Below are 21799 nucleotides of genomic sequence, written 5' to 3'. Positions count from 1 at the left end.
AAGTTGGTTCTGCCTGATCCTTGACTTCCCTCCAAACCAAATGCACTATTTCCTACTGGGACATCAACCCTCTGACTACATCAATCCTTTCTGTGGCCATCTCTCTGTATGTTCCAACTTAATGAAACCATTACCATACCAAACCATTACCATAGCCAAGGCACAGGACTAAGTACCGGAGTCCTCTGTTACCTGCGGCAGATCCCTGTCACCACTGGCGGTGTCCACACTCAGCTATCCTTAACCAAACTCCTGACACTCCTGAAAGCACATTAAATACCCTATATGCTGCAAATAAAGTCAAATGGCTTTATCCACTCAGCCAACTGCAATAGACACCTCTATAGTCACTGGTGCTTCATCCCATCCCCTGCCAGTCTAAAATGGGCTCGGGGATGATAACTCATGTCTTCATTCACCCTTTGATTCACCACTTACTGACATCTTCTGTATGCCAAGCCTGGAACATAAAATACGGTGCCTACACTGACGATGATGACAGTGGTAGTGCTGCTGGTGGTGATGATGGTGGAAGAAGTGAGAAAGGAGAGAGTGGTAACATAAGTTACCATTTATTGCAGACTTGTGCTATAAAACACTTAAGCAGTGAGTCTTCTAATGCTAACAAGATGATGAGATAAGTAAAATTGGCCTCACTTTACAGAGAAGGTAATAGGCTAAAGAGATGAAGCAACTTACTCAAGGTCACACAGCTAAGTAGCAGAGTGTAGTGAGACCCTAGGCCTGTCTGCCTCCAAAATAAAAACTGTTCCTCTGCCCAAGAGTCACACAGCAAGTGCTAAATAAATATAACTTCAATGAAGAAGTGAGAGAGCGGGTCCGAGGCCCCAGGGGCTTACAAGCTGGTGGAGGAGACAGACATACACAGATCTACAAGCAGAGGCAAATGCTGATGGCTGAGACATACAAAGAGCTGCAGGGGAGCCAGAGGAGTGAGTGGCTAACTTGACCTGGAGGGGTCTGGGGGAGCCCTCTTGGAGGAAGTGATTTTGAGTGGGGGGTAGGCCTTGAAGGATGAGCGGTTTGCGGCTGACAAGCAGGCCCGAGCGTGGTGCACCGCAGGAGCTCAGCCCTCGCCCGCCGACCTGACCTGGGCCGTGCCGAGACCTCTGAGGTTGTCCTGTCCACCCCACTGTGCCTACGCGGCCGGGCCGGGCCTCACCTCCTTCCACTTGAGTTGGCGGATGCTGATCTTCAGGGCATCCAAGGAGGTCCTGGCCTTGGAGCTGTCCACGGTGACAGGCCGCTGGGAGCCGTTCTCGCCGGAACCGTGGCCTGAGCTCCGCTTGCAGCTTCGGCCCTTGCCCCGGGGCTTCCCGTGAGGGCAGAGGCCCTGCACCGGCTTCGGCTTGGACGGGGGCAGCGTGGGCGGCGGCCGCTGAAGCACCTGGGTGTCCCCCTCCTCGGCCGCGCTGGGCTGCGCCGGGGCCGGGGCCGGGGCCGGGGCCTTGGGCTGCTCCTCCCCTGCCTTGCGCTCCGGTTCCCCGGCCGCGCCCGCGTCCACGCGGACCTGTTCCGCCACCGTCTCCGCTGTGGCCTCGGCCTCAGCTTTGGCCGCCGCTTTGGCCGCAGCCACCGCCTCCGCCTCCCACCGGGCCGCCAGCTCGCTCTCGGAGCTGCCCCGCCGCATGGCGCTCAGGGCTGGCACCAGTGCCAGTGCCGCCGCCGCCGCCGCCGCCGCCGCTCCGCCGCCCCAGCCCGCCACCAAACTGCCGCCGCTGCCGCCGCTGCCACGCTCTCCCCGCCCGAGCCCGTTGCCATGATCGCTCAGGCTCGGGTTGACAGCGGCAGTCACCGCCTCGAGACGGGGTCCGGGAAGGGACAATCGCCGGCAGAGCCCCGGCGACCTCATAGGCGAGGCTGCCCACGTGACCCTGCCAGTCACAGAGGCAGCGGCGGCCATGTTGGAAGAGGGCAAACAGCCGCCAGGACCCGCCCACCCCGCGGATGCGCTGGACTTCTGGGCCGCAGAACTCGGAGTGGCGAGGAGAAGCGGGAGAGCAAATTGAGTCCGCATAGGGCTCCTGAGCCTGGGGACTTGGAGTAAAAACAGCTACCTCAAGCAGGAGGCTCAGTCCCCGCCAATCGCTGGTATAACTCTCGATAGGACGGAGAAGGAGCTCCCCATTGGGACCCTTCTCAGTGCGATGGATGGGAACCTCTTCAGTGCGATGGATGTGACCAGCCCAGGCCCTAGGGGAGCAGAGAGTGTTCCACTGAAGAAACCCTCTGCTGGTCCTTTGAGCGCCCGCAGATAAGAGGGGAGGCACTTTTCCCCGTTCTCAGGGAGCTCCCTATGGGATGAGGAAGCCATGGGCATGGGTAAGCCCCCTACAGATTCCCACTCGAGTTGAGGATATTAACGATTTTTTCGTTTTCTTTTCTTTCTTTTATTTATTTTTTTTTTTAGACAGGGTCTCCCTCTGTCACCCAGGCTGGAGTGCAGTGGCGCGATTTCGGCTCACTGCAGCAGCCTTAACTTCCAGAGCTCAAGCGATCCTCCCACCCCAACCTCCCGAGTAGCTGGGACTACACGAACGCACCACCATGCCAGACTAGGTTTGCCAGACTAGGTTTTGTGTTTCTCGCAGAAACGCAGTTTCGCCATGTTGCCCAGGCTGTTCTCAAACTCCTGACCTCCGGTGATCGGTCAGCCTCGGCTTCCCAAAGTGCTAGGATTACAAGCGGAACCACCGCGTCCAACCTGACTGCTTTCTCTTTTCTTTCTTTCTTTCTTTCTTTTTTTTTTGTTGTTGTTTTTGTTTGTTTTTGTTTTGTTGTTGTTGTTGTTGTTGTTACAGAGTTTCGCTCTCGTCGCCCAGGCTGGGATGCAATGGTGCGATATCTGCTCACTGCAGCCTCTGCCTCCCGAGTTCAAGCGATTCTCCGGCCTCAGCCTCCTGAGTAGCTGGGATTGCAGGAGCCGGCCACCACGCCCAGCTAATTTTTGTATTTTTAGTTGAGACGGGGTTTCACCATCTTAGCCAGGCTGGTCTCGAACTCCTGACCTCAGATGATCCACCTGCCTCAACCTCCCAAAGTGCTGAGATTACAAGCGTGAGCCATCAAGTCCAGCCTGATTGCTTTTTCTTCTATCACTTTTTTTATTGTGGTAAAATATACATAACAAAATTTGCCATTTTAGTGTACATTTCAGTGGCATTCTGTACACTCACATTGTTGTGCAACCAGCACCACTATGGGTCTCCGGAACTCTTTTATCTTCCCAAACTGAAACTTTGTGTCTGTGAAACAATAAGTCCGGATTCCCTTCTGCCCTAGTCCCTGGGAAACACTATTCTACTTTCTGACTATGAATTTGACTATTCCTGGCCCCTCATATAAATGGAATCATGTAGTATTTGTCTGGCTTATTTCACATAGCATAATGTCCTCAAGGTTCCTCCATGTTGTAGCATGAGTCAGAATTTCACTCATTTTTAAGACTGAATAATATTTCATCGTGTGCATTCACCACCTTGTTTTTATCCATTCATCTGTCAATGGACATTTAGGTTGTTTCCACCTTTTGGCTATTGTGAAGAATGTCGGTTCCAATTGATATACAAATACCTGTTTGAGCTCCTGCTTTCCATTTTTGGGAGTTGCCATCATTTTAAAGCTAAACCAAGGAGAAAGCTCTCCCCTCCCGCCTGAGGGAGCCACATTTGTTTTTTTAGGAAGTGGGGTTGAGAAGGTGTAACAGCGCTCCAGACTGACCAGAGCGGCCAGGACTGCACACAGGGGAACTTTGCCTCGCTCGGCACTATAGGGTGAAAGAAGCACAGAAGTTGTCAAGGAACGTGGCCCCTCTTCCTCTCTCATCTCTCCAGGTGTCTTGTTTCTTTGCTTTAGTCCAGGGGTTTCACTTGCTGAATAAACTGCCTTGAAATGTCCTAGTCATAAACTTAAGAGGTCCAAACCTCCTTTTTAGCAGCAGAGGGCGCTCGCATCTGTTCCCTTCATGACTTTATTTCAGAGTTTCTGTAAGTATGGTCGTCTGGGCACTTGCATGGGAGCAACCTGGGGTGTTTATTTAAAATGCAGGCTCCTGGACCCCACCCCCAGAGACTTTGATGCAGCACATCTGGGTAGACCTGGGAATCTGCATGTTAAGTTAGCTCCTCCACTGATTCTAAGGCAGCGGAGGCAAGAACCACTCATGGAGTCTGTTTCAAGTCCTCTGGAAATACTTGGAGCTGTCCGTGGTACTAGTAAGAAGGCCTCACTGTCCCCCCATCTCTCTCCACGAACCTACCCCCCAGATCCTGTCCCTCCTCCTGGTGTCCCTGATCTCATCAAGTGGCACCACCTTCATTCAGTCATCCATGCTTGAAATTTGCTCTTATCCCTCTCCCTGGCCTGCTAAAGCCAGTCTATCGCCAAGTATTAGAGGTTTTATATTGAGATCTCGCTTTCTGGGCCAAGTGCGTTGTCCCACGCCTGTAATTCCAGCACTTTGGGAGGCCGAGACAGGAGAGTCACTTGAGGCCAGGAGTTTCAGACCAGCCTGGCTAACATGGTGAAACCCCATCTCTACTGAAAATACAAAGAAGGCCAGGCGCGGTGGCTCACGCCTGCAATCCCAGCACTTTGGGAGACCGAGGCAGGTGGATCACAAGGTCAGGAGATCGAGATCATCCTGGCTAACACAGTGAAACCCCGTCTCTACTAAAAAATACAAAAAATTAGCCGGGCATGGTGGCGGGCACCTGTAGGCCCAGCTACTGGGGAGGCTGAGGCAGGAGAATGGCGTGAACCTGGGAGGCGGAGCTGCAGTGAGCCGAGATCGCACCACTGCACTCCAGCCTGGGAGACATAGCTAGACTCCGTATCAAAAAAAAAAAAAAAATTAGCTGGGCAGGATGGTGTGTGCCTGTAATCCCAGCTACTCAGGAGGCTGAGGCACAAAACTCATGAACCCAGGAGGCAGAGGCTGCAGTGAACAGAGATCACGCCACTGCATGCTTAGGCAACAGAGCAAGACTCAAGAGAGAGAGAGAAAGAGAGAGAGAGAGAGAAAGCTCCTCTTTCTTATCTATCTCTATCATCACTGCCCCAATTCAGGCTTCTACTGTTAGCCTGCCTCCAGTCTCTGCCGCACACCCACCCATTCTCCACCCCAGACCTGCCACTCTCCTGCTTAGAAACCTCCCCTGGTTTGTGACCATCTACAGAGAAAGTCCAAGAACACTGATTGTCCTAAGAGGCCCTTCCTGATTACAATTTCTGAAATCACCCCCCCTCTCCCTGCCTCTATGCCTTTGTAAACACTGTTCCTTCTGTCTGGACTTCCCTTCTTCCTGTCTCTTCTTAGACAAACTTTTCCCAGTGCTCCAGGCAGAAATAGTTACTCTTTGTGCTCTTCTATTCACACCCATAATTATCCACAACTCTCAACCCTGGTCTGTCTGTCACACTATCTAGAAATCATCTCAGCCTCCACCATTAGTCTGGGCAAGAACAAATCTTGTCTGATTCATCTCTGTATCCCCATCTCCTGGGTCTTGAACACAGTGGCCCTTGCTTTGTTCATGGTAGTATGAACAAAGTAGTATGGATGTATTAATGAATGAGTCATTTTCAGCCTCATATGTCAAATCTGTAAGGACAATCCCATATAGAAATATTCATTTTGGCTTCACATCCTGAGACCTCTTCTGCTTCAGGGCCTTTGCACATGCCCTTCCCGCTGCCTTTCCTTAGATCTCTGGCTGCTGCTCCTTCAGCATTCAGTATAAATGATACATCTGCACAGATACCTCTGATCTCTCTATCTACGTCAGACTTATTCAGATGAAATAATGATGCAAGAGAGGAAAATAGGAAGTATCATGAGGGAATATATGATTAAGTGCCAATGAGGCAAAGAGTAAAAAATAAAATTCATCCAGTAGCTCAAGAAATAGATAATTTACTGTGAATTAGAAAGCCAGACCAGGCTTCCTATAAGAGAGAGACTATAAACTGAGTATTCGAGGTGGAATAGGAATCAGGTCAATAGAAAGTTAGGCGGGGTAGTCATTGCAGAACTATGGATAAGGCTGCTGCAGTCATGCAAGGGACCTTGTGGTCATTGAAATCCAATGGGTGCAAAGCCTCACCCATCAAGGCTTTGTCCATGGGATGGGGGTGCTTTTGCCCATTGACTTAAAGACTCCCAGGGCTCATGGAGGCCCTGTACTGAGAGGGAAGGTGAGGAAAAGGTGAAGCAAGATTTAAGAAGGGGATAATCATCTACTTCTTCAAGGGGGCAGGAAGCAGACTGGACCGGTTGAAACACAAGCCTTGGAGGAAGGGAGAAAAGAAAGGAAACAAGGCCCACTTGAGCCCGACTGTCAGGTCTTTGAATACTATGGCATCCTTGACTTCTCGGGAAATTCTAACGTGTTAGTGGAAAATCCAAACCCACACGAGACTCCTCCAAGAAAAGCTTCAGCTGTGTCTGCTAAGAAGTAAAAGCAGGTTGGATTTCAGGACTAGGATTACTTCCAAAAAATACACAAATGTGAAAATAAAGTTCTCTGGGAGTTCTCTCCTTTTCCTTCCCAGCACTCAGTATAGTTTACAGTTGGAGTGTTACTTGTTTGTTTAGTTGTTATAGCCTGTCTTGCCAGCCAGGGTCTAGGTACCAGAATATAAAGGGTGCATTGTTCTTGTTGACCACAATATCCCAGCGCCTAGTTCAGTGCCTGGCAGAGAGTAGGCATTCTGGAACTGTTTCTTGAATGAATGAATGAATGAATGAATGAATGAATGAAAAATTAGACTGCCCAGATATTCAACAATTAAAAAATGGTTAAGTGAATTACAGCAAATGCTGTCAATGACAGCTTCAACCGCTTAGGAAAATGTTGATGACGTAACATTAAGGGAACTGGTGCAAGCACTGCAATTACAATGCTTAAAAAATGCTCTGCGTAAACAGGGCCTGAAAGAATATAGAGACAAATGAGAACAGCTGTGGTGCTGGAGACATGCGATCTTGCTTAAAAATTTCCACTCAGTTTTGCCAAACCGTAACAACCTTGTGGCTTTTCATATCCTTGAACCCTGAAATCAGTCTCATTTCTAGAGATTGCTGATAAGAGTCGGAAAGACAAAGCTTTAGGTAGTAATCTGTTACTGGTGAGTAACCTCTCTGCGACAGGCACTGTCCTAAGCATTTTGCATACATCATGTCATTTAATCTGTAAAACAGCTCTGGGATGGGTCCCATTGTTAATCACATTTTACAGATGGTGAAGGAAATTGCTACTACTCTGAGAAGAGAAGGCACTTGCCCAAGTCACAGCTAGTAAAGGCAAAGACAGGATTCAAACTCAGAGTCGTCTGACACCAGCACCAGGTCCCGACACCCACACTCATTTCCACACCAAGCCTTTGTCCACAAAAATACTCAACATACATTTAAACATCAGCGAGTTTAATCCTCAGCTCTGTGAAAATTATATGCAGAGAAAAACACTGGAGACAAATATGCCAAAATATTAACAGTGGTTATTGTGGGTGATGGAATTAAGGGTGACTTATTTTCTTCCTTATTCTTTTCTATAATTTCCACATTTTCTACAATGAGTATGCATTGCTTTGATAACTGGAAAATCAATGTACTTTTAAATTAAAATTTTACCTTAGTTGTTGTTATTTCTCAATGCTCAGAGCGTTCTTTCTGTAATAGAAGTCTGACCATGTCAGTCCTCTGTTTAAAACCCTCCTGGGGACCCCTGAAGCTATGGGAAGGAGCTTGTTTTGTTTTTGTTTTTGAGACAGGGTCTCACTCTGTTGCCTAGGCTGGAGTGCAGTGGCACGATCTCCACTTACTGCAACCTCTGCCTTCTGGGTTCAAGCGATTCTCATGCCTCAGTCTCCCGAATGGCTGGGACTATAGGCGCTCACCAACACATGGGCTAATTTTTGTACTTTTAATAGAGACAGGGTTTCGCCATGTTGGCCAGGTTGGTCTCAAACTCCTGACCTCAAATGATCCACCCATCTCCACCTCCCAAAGTACTAGGATTACAGGCTTGAGGTACTGCGCCCAGCCGGGAAGGGACTGGTTTTGACACTGACCTCACCATGTCTTTATCACTCCCATCTCATCCACATCCCAGCACCTTGTCTCTTTCACTTGCTGTAAAATGAACTTTTACAGTTGTCAAAGTCAATTGACTTTTTAAATTTTTAAATGGACGTTAACAGCTGTAAAAGTCCGTTTTACAGCAAATCCATTTGTGGGGAGAGACAAAAGAAACAAACAGTCTGGGAGAGAGGGGCGTGGGCAACTTTTACCCCAGTTGCCTGTTTCTGCCCTGTTAGTATCTGGGGTCGCCACCAGGTGGCGCCTGAGGTCCAGTTTTAAGAAGAAGAAGGCTGAAGCGCATCTGAATCGCGAGCTCTGCCTAGCTCAGCTTGCGATTTTTGCACCTCTAGGCTTTTGCCACTATTGCTCCCACTGCCTGGTGCACCCTCCCTCGCAGGTCACCTGGCCCAATCCGCTCAGTTTATCCTTCAGGCCCAGCTACAAAATCTCCTTTTCTTAGGGTATGGCTGAGCTCCCGGGGGCACCCAGTTCCTGGAAGGGGGCGTGGCCGATCTTAATGAATGAGCAAAAGGCGTCATGTTCAGTTTCAGGTTAACTTTTTCTCTAATAGGTTGTTTCTTTCTTATTGTCAATAGTAACCATTGTTCATGGAGCACATCTGTATGTCAAGCCTCGTTGTGTATTTAGACATTTAATTGAGCGTTATTTTCCCCACAGCACAGTTTAGCCTGGGGGCTGAGCATGAGTTCTGAAGCTGACAGCCTGGGTTCAAGTCTCATCTCTCCGGCTTCCTGGCTGATTATACTTAGATAGGTTACCTGGCTTTTCTGTGATTCTCTCCTCACTGTGAAAAGGTGAAAATGATAGTACCTACCTCCCAGTGTTCCTGTTACTTTGAGGATTAAGTTAGCCACCACATGGAAAAGCATTTAGAACAGAAACGGCAGGCACATATCAAACCCTCAAGTAACCTGTTGATCTCTGTTAGACCCCTATGTTCCTCTTGGCTTTATGATTCTCTAGAAAGCAGTGCCATCCCCTCCTCTTGGATCTGCTTGTATGACCTCTCCACCCCATGCTAGGCTGCATTTCCCCATCCCCACAGACCAGGAGTTCCTGGAGGACTGGGCTGTGGTTCATTCAGTCCCCTGGGCCCGCAGCACAGAGTAAATTGCACTTACGGAATTGGATTATGAATTATTTAGCCTGGGCATTGTTGCCTTAGGTTTTACAGTTCTGTATCTACAGGTATGTCAAGGGGTATAGGGGTGAAAGAGGAAATTACCAAAACAAACAGAGTTTTGACATTTTTATTGAAGGATAATATACGCACAGAAAAGTTCGATGGATTTTCATAAACTGAAAAGACCCATGAAACCAACACCCAGATCAAAAATCAGAACATCCCCAGCACCCTGGAAGCCCCTGACTTCTAATAGCATGGATTAGTTTTGTTTAAAATAAGATACATTTTAACTGATTCCCTTGCGCCACTGCACTCCAGCCTGGGCAACAGAGGGAGACTAAAAAAAAAGACACATTTTAGCTGATTCCAAGTTTTAAGAAACCACACCATACATTATCTGCTTGGGTGGAGAGGCATAAGGCCAGAGGCTATTTTCAAACACAACAGCAGACAGTGGGACCCGCAGTGACCAAAAAGCCCACTAGGGTGGGGCCCTGCTTCATGGCTTGCAACATGCCACATGATGTCTGTACACTGAGTACCCCTTTCCACTTCTGCACACCTCTGTGTCCATTCTGTGTGTGGAAGTCAAGGAAGGATGTCCCAGAGGAGGGGAGAGGGACAAAAGCAGGGCACCTAGTAGAACCGATCACTCAGGGAAAGGCCCTGACAGGTGCACTAGGGCCTGGGTGACAAAGTGAGACCCTGTCTCAAAAACAAAAACAAAACAAGCTCCTTCCCATAGCTTCAGGGGTCCCCAGGAGGGTTTTAAGCAGAGGACTGACATGGTCAGATTTGTATTTCAGAAATAACAGTCTGCACATTGAGAAATAAAAGCAAGTTAACATTTATTGTTCTAAACCCTTTGCATGGATTATCGAGTTTATGGCTCACAGCAGCTGAGGAGGTAGACAGCATTGGTCTCCCCCATTTTATAGATCGGGAAGCGGTACAAGGAAAGTAAGTGGGTGCCCAAAGTCACTCAGCTGGAAGTTTTGGAGCTCATACGCCAACCCGGGCCCAGAGGCTGACCCTTAGCTTTATTCTGCCTTGGAAGAGGGCTCAGGGGCAGGGTCAGGGTGAGGAGACCAGTGAGGAGTCCACTGCAGTTAAGCAGCCCAGGGGTGGTGGGTGGGGGCTGTGGGAAGGGGACCACGATGGGAGGGAACTGGGGTCCTTCCTGCTGCTCAGGCACATCAGCATTGCCCTTTCCTCAGGCACCAGGAACTTGGCCAGGGCTCCCCTCTCACCAACCCAATTTCAGAGACTCCCAGTTTCCTCCTCCTCCCTCCTCATTGTCCCCAAAAGACTCATCCTTTCAATGCTTTCACTTTGCCAAGGAAGACGCTTGGGAGAGGGCAGTAAGTCTGGGGTCCCACAGTCCTGGTCTCTGCCCTGGGGCTCCTCGACTTCAGGAAAGGGTCTCTGGAAGCACTGGGGAGCCTGCCCCCCTCTAGTTATCATCATGAGGGTGAGTGGGGGTGATCCCAGCTTCCTTCCCCCTGGGCCTCTTCCTCCAGGGCATCCCTCTCCCTGGGAGATTAGCTTGAAGCTGCCATCAGCCTCGAGGCTGGCACCCCCTTGTCTTGGGGGGAAGAATGGCCACTAGAAGACCTCCAGACTAGCAACACCTCACGTGGAGCCCTTGCCCTGGGAAGCCTCCTGGAGAAGGCTGATAAAAGACAGAGGTACCTTTGGGCAGCCACACCTGGCACCTGGCGGACAGACATACCTGAGGGGCAAGCCAGAGGGAAGTGAAAATAGCTTTAGGGAGAAATTAGAGCTGCAGTTGGAGGCCTAATTTTGTCTGCTCTGAGAAAGAGCCCTAGGAAAGAAAGGAAGAGAGAGAGGAGTGGCAGGAGGGAAGGATGGAGGGAAGGAAGAAACTTACATTTGCTTAACACTTCCAGTATATTGGGAACTTGATATAAACAAACCTTCACTGCAAGATTATAAGCCTCCATAGTGTAGAGAAGGAATCAGCAAACTTTTTCTGTAAGGACCATATAATAAATATCTTAGGCTTTGTAGGTTCTGTCACAACCACCGAAGTCTGCCATTATCGTGAGAAACCAGCTACAGACACCATGTAAATAAATGAGCTAGCATGGCTGTGTTCCAAACTTTATTTACAAAAACAAGCACGAAGCTTGGTGCAGTGGCTCAGGCATGTAATCCCAGCACTTTGGGAGGCCAAGGTGGGAGGATCATCTGAGGTCAGGAGTTTGAGACCAGCCTGACCAACATCAAGAAGCCCTGTCTCTACTAAAAGTACAAAATTAGCTGGGTGTGGTGGCTCATGCCTGTAATCCCAGCTATTTGGGAGGCTGAGGCAAGAGAATCACTTGAACTCGGGAGGCGGAGGTTGCAGTGAGCCAAGATCGTGCCATTGCACTGTAGCCTGGGCAACAAGAGCAAAACCATCTCAAAATAAATAAATAAGCAGGAAAGATCCTCAATATCATTCACCATCAAGGAAATGCAAATCAAAACCACAGTGAGATACTGCTTCCCATCTACTAGGATAGTTAGAATCAAAAAGACAGTAAGTGTGAGGTTGGAGAGAAATTGCAGCTCTCATACTGCTGGTGGAAATGCAAAATGGTGCTTTGTTAACAGTCTGGCAGTGCCTCAAATGGTTAAACATAGAGTTACTATATGACCCAGTGACTCCACTCCCAGGTGGAATGAGAATCCAAGGAAAGTGAAAACGTGTGTCCACACAAAAACGTGTACATAGATATGCATAGCAGCACTATGTATAATAGCCCAGAAGTGGAAACAATCCAAATGTCATCAAGTGATAAATGGATAAATAAAATGTGGTACAGCCATTCAATTACATATTATTTAGCAATAAGAAGGAATGAAGTAGGCCAGGTGCAGTGGCTCACGTCTTCAATCCCAGCACTTTGGGAGGCCGAGGCAGGTGGATCACCTGAGGTCAGGAGTTCCAGACCAGCCTGGCCAACATGGCGAAACCCCATCTCTACCGAAAATACAAAAATTAGCTGGGCATGGTGGTGTGCACCTATAGTCCCAGCTACTCCAGAAGGTGAGGCAGGAGAATCACTTGAATCCAGGGGTCAGAGGTTGCAGTGAACCGAGATAGTACCACTGCACTCCAGCTCGGACAAGACAGTGAGACTCTGTCTCAAAAAAATAAAAATAAAAAGGAATGAAATAATAGATAATGTAAGAAATTTATCAGTATATAATGATACTAATTTCCAAATTGAACAAGCCCGTTGTGTATCCAGCCCAGAAAATAGAATAGGTGCATGCCAAGCCACATCATGTTAAATTTTGGTACACTGAGAAAGATAAAATCCTAAATATATCCAGAGAAAGAAAGTAGGAGGGACAGTGAAAACACAAGGAATGGGAAACAGAATGACATGAGATTTCTCCACAACACAGAATCTAGAAGATAGTAGAACAGTGCCTTCAAAATTATAAGTCAAGCGATGGAGAATTCTATACCCAACCAAACTATCAAGTATGAAAGTAGAATAATATTTTCAGACATTCTAGGCCTCAAAAATTTATACTCCAAGTACACTTTTGAGGAACAACTGAGAATGTGCTCCCCCAAAATGAGGGAGTAAAATGAGAAAGAGGAAGACTTGGGATTCAGAAAGTAAGATTTATAGCAAACATGGAAATTGTTTTTAAAAAGGAAATAAGTGCTGATACATGAACCTTGAAAACATTATGCTAAATGAAAGGACGTCAGACACATAAGACCACACATTGTATGATTCCATTCATATAAAATGTCCAGAATTGACAAATCTACACAGAGAAAGTAGATTAGTGGTTTTCTAGGGATGGGGGACATGGGGAAAACGGAGAGATGGTTAAGAGGTACAGGGTTGGGCAGGCGCAGTGGCTCACACCTGTAATCTGAGCATTTTGGGAGGCTGAGGTGGGCAGATCACGAAGTCAGTAGATCAAGACCATTCTGGCCAACATGGTGAAACTCATTCTCTACTAAAAAAAAAAATACAAAAAATTAGCCAGGCGTGGCAGTGGGCGCCTGCAGTCCCAGCTACTGGGGAGGCTGAGGCAGGAGAATGGGGTGAACCTGGGAGGCAGAGGTTGCAGTGAGCCGAGATCGCGCCACTGCACTCCAGCCTGGGTGACAGAGCGAGACTCTATTTCAAAAAAAAAAAAAAAAGAGGTATAGGGTTTCCTTTTCAGGATAATGAAAATAGATCGTGGTGGTGGATACACAGTCTTGAATATACTAAAAACCACTGAATTGTACATTTAAAGACATGAATTGTATAGTATGTGAATTATATCTCAATAATGCTTTTGGAAAAAGATCAGGCACTGGGGCACATTTGATCCACCCACCAAAGTTTGCTGACCCCCAATGTGGAGTAGTCAGACTGCCTGGGTTGGAATCTATGCTCTTCTTTACAACCCTGGGCAAGTTGTATAACTTCTCTGTCCCCTGCTTTCCTCATCTAAAAAGTGGAGTGGGGCTAGGTGTGTGGTGGCTCACTCCTGTAATCCCAGCACTTTGGGAGGCCAAGGTGGGAGATTCACTTGAGCCCAGGGTTCAAGACCAGCCTGGGCAACATAAGGAGGCCTCGTCTTTTAAAAATGTTGTTAATGAAAATTAAAATTGGAGTGATAACAATAATATCTCAGAATTATGTTGTGCAAAGTAAGTGAGTTGAAATATGCATGGAGCCTGCACAAAAATGCTCTACAAATGCTGGTGATTACTATGGTTTCCATTTTAGAACTGAGGAAACTGAGGCTGAGACAAAGGAAGGCTTTTATTCAGCCACACAGTGAGTAAGTGACAGATTTGAAGTTCAAGCCTCAGTCTGTCCAGTGCTAAGTCTGTGTTTTTTCCATTCCACCATTCTATTATACTGTCACCTCCTGGCCATGTCCTAACTCACTGAGAGACTCTGGCATGGTCCTGCATCCTCTGGCCTTTCATTTCCTCCATGCCAAATGAAGAGTTTGGCACAGATGTCCCTTGTATTAGTCTGTTTTCAGACTGCTAGAAAGAACTGCCTAAGACTGAGTAATTTATAAAGGAAAGAGGTTTAATTGACTCACAGTTCAGCATGGCTGAGGAGGTCTCAGGAAACTTACAATCACGGCGGAAGGCAGAGGGAAAGCAAGCACCTTCTTCACAAGGTGGCAGGAAAGAGAATGAACGTGGGAGGAACTACCAAATACTTATAAAACCATCAGATCTCGTGAGAACTCACTCTCATGAGAACAGCACGGGGGAACCACTCCCATGATTCAATTATCTCCACCTGATCTCTCCCTTGACATGTGGGGATTACAATTCAAGATGAGATTTTTGGTGGGAATACAGCCAAACCGTATCACCCCTTAAGAGCTCTGTTATGTATGACATTTTACAAATTGGTAAAGAAGATGATATGGAAATGCCATGTCTTTGGCCAGGCTCCATGCACCAGGCATTCCTGTGCCATCACCACTAAGCCTAGGGGATGATTTCCTGTCTCCCTCACTGGACTGTCATACCAGCCATCGGAAGAAGAGGAGATGCACCATACTCTATCTACAGGTAACAGAATAAAGGCCAGGCTTGTGCAGCAGTAAGCTGGAAAGAAAATAACTGAGAACATGATACAGTCTTAGATTCTCCAAGCACTCTGTGAAGGCAGAGAATAAACATTGAATTTCAAACAACTTTTCCTAAAAGGTCAAGAGAAATTGAAAGCAACCGCACTCTCCTAACAACAGCCTTCTCTGGAGAGCTGTCAGGGTTTAAAAATATTTTACAAAGTAATCATCTGCATGCAATCAAGAGAGATGCCTCACTCAGGTCAAGAAGCAGGGGCTGTTGAAATGTGTCAGTGGATTTGTGCTACGAAAAACCCACCACTGATAGCTCAATTCTAACCTAACTTTGGAAAGAAGTTAAAAGTAAAAATAAAAATAAACAAAGGAAAATCAATCCCAAGTCTTCCCAAGTGGGCCAATTTGAGAAGAAATCCTTTTCTTTGTTGGTTTAAGAGGTGAACTGGATGTACAAGATAAAGGTAATAATGCATGCTCCTGCACCTGTGCATGGCCTTCCAGGCGCCTCAGGCTCAACAGATGCTTCCTTCACTCCAGCCTTCTGTGCCAAAGCCTGTGCTGGGAGCTCCACATAGGGATGAGTAAGATAAGGCCTCTGGGGCCTGGTAATGCTCTCTGTCCACCATGAGGCCAGGTGCATCCATAAATAACAGCAGAGCTTGAAGTGATATAATAGACAAACAGGGCGGTCAAGTTGGGCCTCTTAGCCAGGGTGAGGTGACCTTTGAATGGGCTCCCGCAGCAGGGAGAGCTCACCAGGCAGATGGGGAGGGGCAGGGAGGCTTTCTAGGCGGGCGGGGTGGGGGGGCTGGCTCGTGCAAAGACAGAAGTGTGAATCAGCCTGGTGCAGGTGGCTAACAAGAATAGTGTTATGTGGGACATCCATATAAAGCAGTGGATGGGGGAGGCTGCGGAGGCAGGCAGGGCCAGTGAGTGACACAGGGTCTTGCAAGCCTAAGGAGTGAGTGTGAGCAAAAGCCTGAGCTCAGCCGTGGGATATTGAGGGTTTGGAACCAGAGCAGGACAGGACTAGATCGAGCTTTTCCATGTGTTTCTGGCTACTGAGTAGAGAAAGACTTGGAGGGAAGGAGTCTGGAGGCAGCTGGCCAGAGCCTGAACTAGGCATTCACTCATTCAACACATGTTCATGGAACACCCACTGCATGCCAGGCACAGTTCCGGTGTGGGGCAGTTTGGACCGTGGGGAACAAGAGAAGGGCACAGACCTAGAGATGTCTGGGAGGTAAAGTGGGAAGTGAGGAAGGGGTAGAAGTCCAGGGGACTCCCTGGCTGTGGCTTGCCCAACTGAGGGATGGATGGAGGTGTTATTGGCTAAAATGGAACCAGAAGGAGATGCAGGTTTGGGCGACAACGGTGAGCTCAGTCTTGGAGTGTTGCATTTGAGATGTCTGCGGAGCAGGGGAGACCTCTCCCAGCCTATATTTCCGTCAATGCTGTGGGACAATAGCCTGGATGCTGGGGTTGTCAGATATTGTCCCTGTCTTCAACTTTCCCTGGTCTATATTTCTGGAACCAGAGAAGCTCCAGGGATGTGCCCAGGCAGAGTGGGAGAAATCTGTGGGAATTTGCTTGTTCAGAGGAGACAGGATGGGAGAGAGAGGAAGCCGGGTGGGGCTGAGGAATCTGGGGGAGGAGAGATCTTCGACAGTCTGTAAGCCTCCAGAGGAAGACATGGGGCAAGAGGACCGACTGACCTTCCAGCCTCAATTTTCTGTCTGTAAAAAGGATTGATAATATTGTTGAGAATTACACCAGACAGTTCAGGTAAAATTGCTGGCAAGAGACCAGGTCCATAACCTCCGATCTCTAAGTGACTGATGTTTTTATTAGCTTGTTGGGCCCGGAGGCAGCTAAGGCCCAAGCCCAGAGGTTTGGGGATGCACATTCAGCCCCAGGCCAGGAAGAATCTTAAAAAGCCAGGTGTCCCGGGAGGGAGCAAGGAGAAAGGCAGAGGAGTCAGGGAGGCCAGAGCAGATCAGCTGGGTGCCCCCATCACCAGCCCCCACTCCTGGTGAGGGCCTGAATCTGCATGCTACCACTGATCCTCTCTTCCCCCTAACCTTGGAGCCAGGAGCCTGTGCAGAGTGAGGCAGGGAGGTGGTAGGGTATACTGGGAGAGCCAGGAGGCAACAGAGGCCGGCAAGAGGAACGCAGCTGGAGGGCACTGGCATGCAGAGAGGAAGCCTGGTGCGGGGACAGCTTGGGCACCCTAGGGGTGAAGGCCCCGTCTTTGCACCAGGAGGAAGAGGTCCAGTGAGGAACTGCATAGCGGCCAAGGCCTGTCCCACCTGGCCCTGCCTTAGGCAGGCTGCCCTCAGATAGGGGGAAGTGACTAATCCCCTAGCACCACCACCTTCAGGGATACCCAGTCCCAGAGTCCCAAAAAGATAGGCCAGGTTCAGCAACAACCCGCCACCACCATCTCAAAATACAGCCTTTCCAAGAAAACCACCCAAACCAGTTCAGGGCATGTCCCTAACAGGTGGATAGAGATACCTGGCCACTGGCTTCCTGGGCCCAGCTTTGGCCTGGTCCCCAGGGAAAGGGTGCTTGAGAACTGGGGTTTCTAACCAGCCCCATGTTATTGCCCACCTGTTATGGAGTGTGGGCGGGGCTTGAAGAGGAGCCCCCTGCATGGGGGATGCCAGTGACATACAGGCCCTGTGTCTGCTAATACCGCTCACTTTCTCCACTCCCCTGACCTCTTCCCATTCCTGGTTCTAACATGAGGGTCAAATCTATTTGGAGGTCAAGGTGAGGCAGCAGGAAAGACCTTTCAGGTTCCTCCCAGCACCCCAGGCCTCTGTTGCATTCAGCAAGCACACACTTGAGCCAGGCACGTGGACACAGACAAATCCTCCTGCCCACACTGGCCCCCAAGCATCACACTTCCATTCTCCTGGGCTGCCTCTCCACCAGTGTCTGCCTGTGGGAGTCCTATCCATCCTGCAAGGATGGGCTTCAAGGCCACCACCTCTAGGAAGCCTACCCTGACTACACCTCCTTTTCTCTCCCTATGTCTGCCTGAGCCAGAATGATGCTCCCTCCTTTGAGCTCCTGCATCCCTTTCTCTGACCCTGGTCTCAAGTTTATTCTTGGCAGGGCAGGCTCCCCCAAGAGGCCATGAGCGCTGAGAGCAGACCCGGTCTCAGTTGTAGCAACGGGGGATGCTTTTTCAGCACCTCCTGGGCACTGGGTGCTATGTTTGTGTGACGTGCTCCACCTCACTGACATTGACCCTTCACTCAGTGCTGTGAGGTGGGCGCTGAGACCATCTCCATTCTACCGTAGAGAAACTAGGCCCCTGCTTGACAAGCCAGTTATGGGAGCAGGGACCTTATCTGCCTCACCCAGAGAAAATAAGAATTGGTGGGGGCCCGGTCAGCTGTTCTGCAGCTCTGCCCAGTGCCATCTGCCCGGACCCCACTCTGCTGCCAACCAGCTCTGCTCCACCTGCTCTTCCAAGCTTCGGCCTCTATTATCTGAAGGGCCCCTGGCCAGCTGGGAGCCTCCCTCCCAGGGCATGGTGTAACCTGGAATTCCTCTCAGCTGGGGACAGCTGGATCTGGGAATTTCAGGATCACCCCACCTGGCCCGTGGCAGCCATGGTGGCTGGCCAGGCTGTGTCCCCCCAGCCCGCATCTATGCCCTGCTGCCCAGCCTTGGAGCTGCCACCTGCTTTCAGGCACCAAATGGCTTGTGCTTTGGGGACCCCAGGTTCAGTTGGTCACGACTCTGGCTCCCAGAAATACCTTAAGGTGGCCCATGGGCCCTGGATGATCTGTTCCCCCACCCCCTTCAACCCCCATCCTCACATTCCATTTCCCAGCCATTGCTCCAAGCACCAGTTCCTCCCACATGTTGGCTTCTCTCCTCAGGGTCATGACACCCAAAGCTTCCTCTTCCTGGCCAACTCCCTCACCCTCCAGGTCTCTGCTCCAAAGTCCCCTCCTCAGGGAGGCCGACCCTGAACCCCGGAGTAGATCTCCCAGCGCCCTGGGCCTTCTTGCTGTCCTCATCACACTTGACGTGACATTTGAACAGCCTCCCCCATTGGTGTGAGTGAGCTCTATGAAACAGGGCACTGGTTCCTCCTCCGAGCCCAGCACAGTGCCTGGCACACAGTAACCATGCTGAGGACAGGACGCGCAGGCTCCTGGGACACCTGGGAGGGAGGGAGAGAACATTTTTAAGTGAAGGTTGGAAAAAGCAGCCCACAGGACTGGCACCTGAGCTCACACCCAGGTGGGCAAGGCAGGAAGGGCATTCTTGAGGAAGGGAGCAGCCTGGGCAAGCGGTCGAGGGGGCCCCATTATGGTCCCCAGCAGACAGATGAGAGACCTGAGCCTTGGCTGGGTTCCACCACCTGCCCAAGCTGGCCCAGTTAGCAGCAGGGCCTGAGTTCAAATTCAGTCAGATTCCACTGGCTACGTCTCCCACCCTGGCCCATCTGGCACCCTGGCCCACCACCTGCACCACCCTCCAGCTGCAGTCCATAGAATGACTCCGGAGAAAGTGCCTGAGCCCCCATGAAAAAAAAAAAAAAGCAATATTCCAGGCTGAGCCTCAGACCACAGCTGCCAAGGAAGCCAAACAGAATTCAGGGAGAAAGGAAGTTCTGGCCAGTGGGCTGTAGCCCAGGCCTGGCAAAGGGATTGGGGCCCCTGGGTGAGGGTCTCCTCTGTGCTTCCCCATCACAACCCTTCCCTGCCCTCCCCCATCCTCAGTTCCTTCACCTGTTAAGTAGGACCAACCTTGCCTACCTTGAGTAGTTTTTATCAAGTGAGGAAATGGAAATAAAACACAAAGTGTCCTGCAAATGTCAATTGCTGACACACACATTGTTATTATAATGACTGTTAGGAATACTGTTGGTTTCTGATTCCCACTTCACATTGTGCTTTGATTGTCAGAGGCATTTCAGATTGTGGGGGAGACCCCTCTTGGTGGCAGCAGACCTAGGCCAGGGGCTACCCTGAGACAGACTCCATCATCCCTACCCTGTCCTTTATGTCCTAGCCGACTGGCCCCTCCCCTTGCCCAGGATTCGGGGTCTCCATCCTTCTTGGCCATTCCTCCACCCACTCAACTCAGGAACCTTTGCTGGCTGGTTCAGGGTTTTCTGCTGGAGGAGCCAGAATACCAGGTCCTGTGCTTGGGGAATTACTGGGAAAGACAGAGGACACCAGTAGAAGAGCCAGGGACATGCTGGGGGAGGCACTGGGTGCCCGAACAGCACAGAGGCCCCAGTCCAGCCTCTCTCCTGGCCTGGTGTGGGTGGGAGCTGCCACTTACCAGGGCCCTCTGTCTCCCCTGTTCTGATCATCCGCAGCAGCTTTAATTCGGGGCTCAGTCTGGAGTTCTGAGTTGTCCCAGCCTGCTCGCTCTGGATCTTGGGGCCTGTGGCTGCTGCCTTCATCACCTCCCCATCCTTCCCCTCCTCCCATCCTAGCATGCAGGCTGCTCCTTTGCAGAACTCTCCAGGTGTTCTGCCTGAGGGAATCCCATTAGAACAGCCTTGGGGGAATTCAGTTCCCCTCAATAAACATTTACAGGCATAGTTAGAGTGCGTGTACTGAGAGTCAGCAAAAAGCAAACTTTGATTGTACCCACAGCTGCCCTGGGAGGGCGGAATTACTACTACCCCCAGTTAACAGATGAGATGTTCAAGGTTCCATTCATTCATTCGTCTCTCCCCATGTGCTGGAGATGCAGCAGTGACCATGCACTCAGGACTGCTGCCCAGAGGGAGCCCAGGGACCCCGAGTGAGTCATTCCTAATAAGAAGACGAGAGGAAAGGGAACCCTGGGAAGGTGGACTTTGGGGAGGGTTGCAGACCTGGAGGAAAAGGGGATGGCAACCAGGTAGAGATGGGTCAGAGAAGCAGCACAAGTTAGCAATTTGCCCGACTCCAAGTGAGAGCCACAGCTAGAACTCACTAGGCTCCAGGCCCAGTGCTATTCCCATAATGTCATGCTGCCATGCTGCCTGCCTGCATGGCCATGCCCTGTCCTGCGCACAACACACCATGACTGTTACAGCGTGGACATGGCTATGAGAGCCCAGGGAAGGAAGTTTACCTGGGAAGAGTGAGAAAAGTCTAGGAGAGTTACAGGAAAGGGGCCCCAATCCAGGCCCCAAGAGAGGGTTCTTGGATCTCACACAAGAAAGAATTCAGGGAGAGTTTTTAAAGTGAAAGCAAGTTTATTAGGAAAGTAAAGGGATAAAGAATGGCAACTCCAGAGATAGAGCAGCCCCGAGTGCTGCTGGTTGCCTGTTTTTATGGTTATTTCTTGATGATATGCTAAACAAGGGGTGGATTATTCATACCTCCCCTTTTTAGGCCATATTAGGTAACTTCCTGCCATTGCCATGGCATTTGTAAACTGTCATGGCGCTGGTGGGAGTGTAGCAGTGAGGACAACCAGAGGTCAATCTTATTGCCATCTTGGTTTTGGTGGGTTTCAGCTGGCTTCTTTACTGCAAGCTCCTTTATCAGCAAGGTCTTTATGACCTGTATCTCGTGCCGACCTCGTATCTCATCCTATAACTTAGAATGCCTTAATCGTCTGGGAATACAGTCCAATAGGTCTCAGCCTCATTTCACCTAGCCCCTACTCAAGATGGAATTGCTCTGGTTCAAACACCTCTGACAGGAGGGCTTCACAGAGGAGGTGACATGGAAGACGGTCTTGCAAGATGGGTAGGAGTTTGCCAGATAGAGGAGGGCTGTCCGTGCTGAAGGAGTAGGGTGTGCAAATGCTCAGAGATGAGAATGTGATTTGCATTTTGGGGACCTCACTATGGGGAGATGAGTGAAGGAAGGAGGCCTAAGAAGTCAGCTCTCAAACCCTGTGGCTCCATCAGGATGTGAAGGAATCAGGCAGAGGAAGGAAGAACTGGAATTGAGAAGAGCTGGGAGCCAGGCTCTGCAGCACGG

The 21799-nt window shown here is 49.8% G+C and overlaps 2 protein-coding genes across 2 annotated transcripts in view; one reads left to right on the top strand and one right to left on the bottom strand.

The window, feature by feature from the left end:
* TTLL11 (tubulin tyrosine ligase like 11) overlaps nucleotides 1-1814 on the bottom strand; it is a 272426-nt gene extending 270612 nt beyond the window's left edge. Inside the window, exon 1 of the mRNA XM_050761886.1 lies at nucleotides 1184-1814. Within this exon, the coding sequence (XP_050617843.1) occupies nucleotides 1184-1651 (468 nt within the window). The 5' untranslated portion in view covers nucleotides 1652-1814. The remainder of the gene's footprint in view (nucleotides 1-1183) is intronic.
* The window catches only part of MORN5 (MORN repeat containing 5), a 632826-nt gene that overhangs the window by 526747 nt on the left and 84280 nt on the right, over nucleotides 1-21799 (top strand). The window lies entirely within an intron of this gene.

This window comes from Macaca thibetana, chromosome 15, assembly GCF_024542745.1.
Source record: "Macaca thibetana thibetana isolate TM-01 chromosome 15, ASM2454274v1, whole genome shotgun sequence".
In the NCBI taxonomy this organism is placed as follows: Eukaryota; Metazoa; Chordata; class Mammalia; order Primates; family Cercopithecidae; genus Macaca; species Macaca thibetana.
This window is presented reverse-complemented; position numbering and strand designations above follow the sequence as displayed.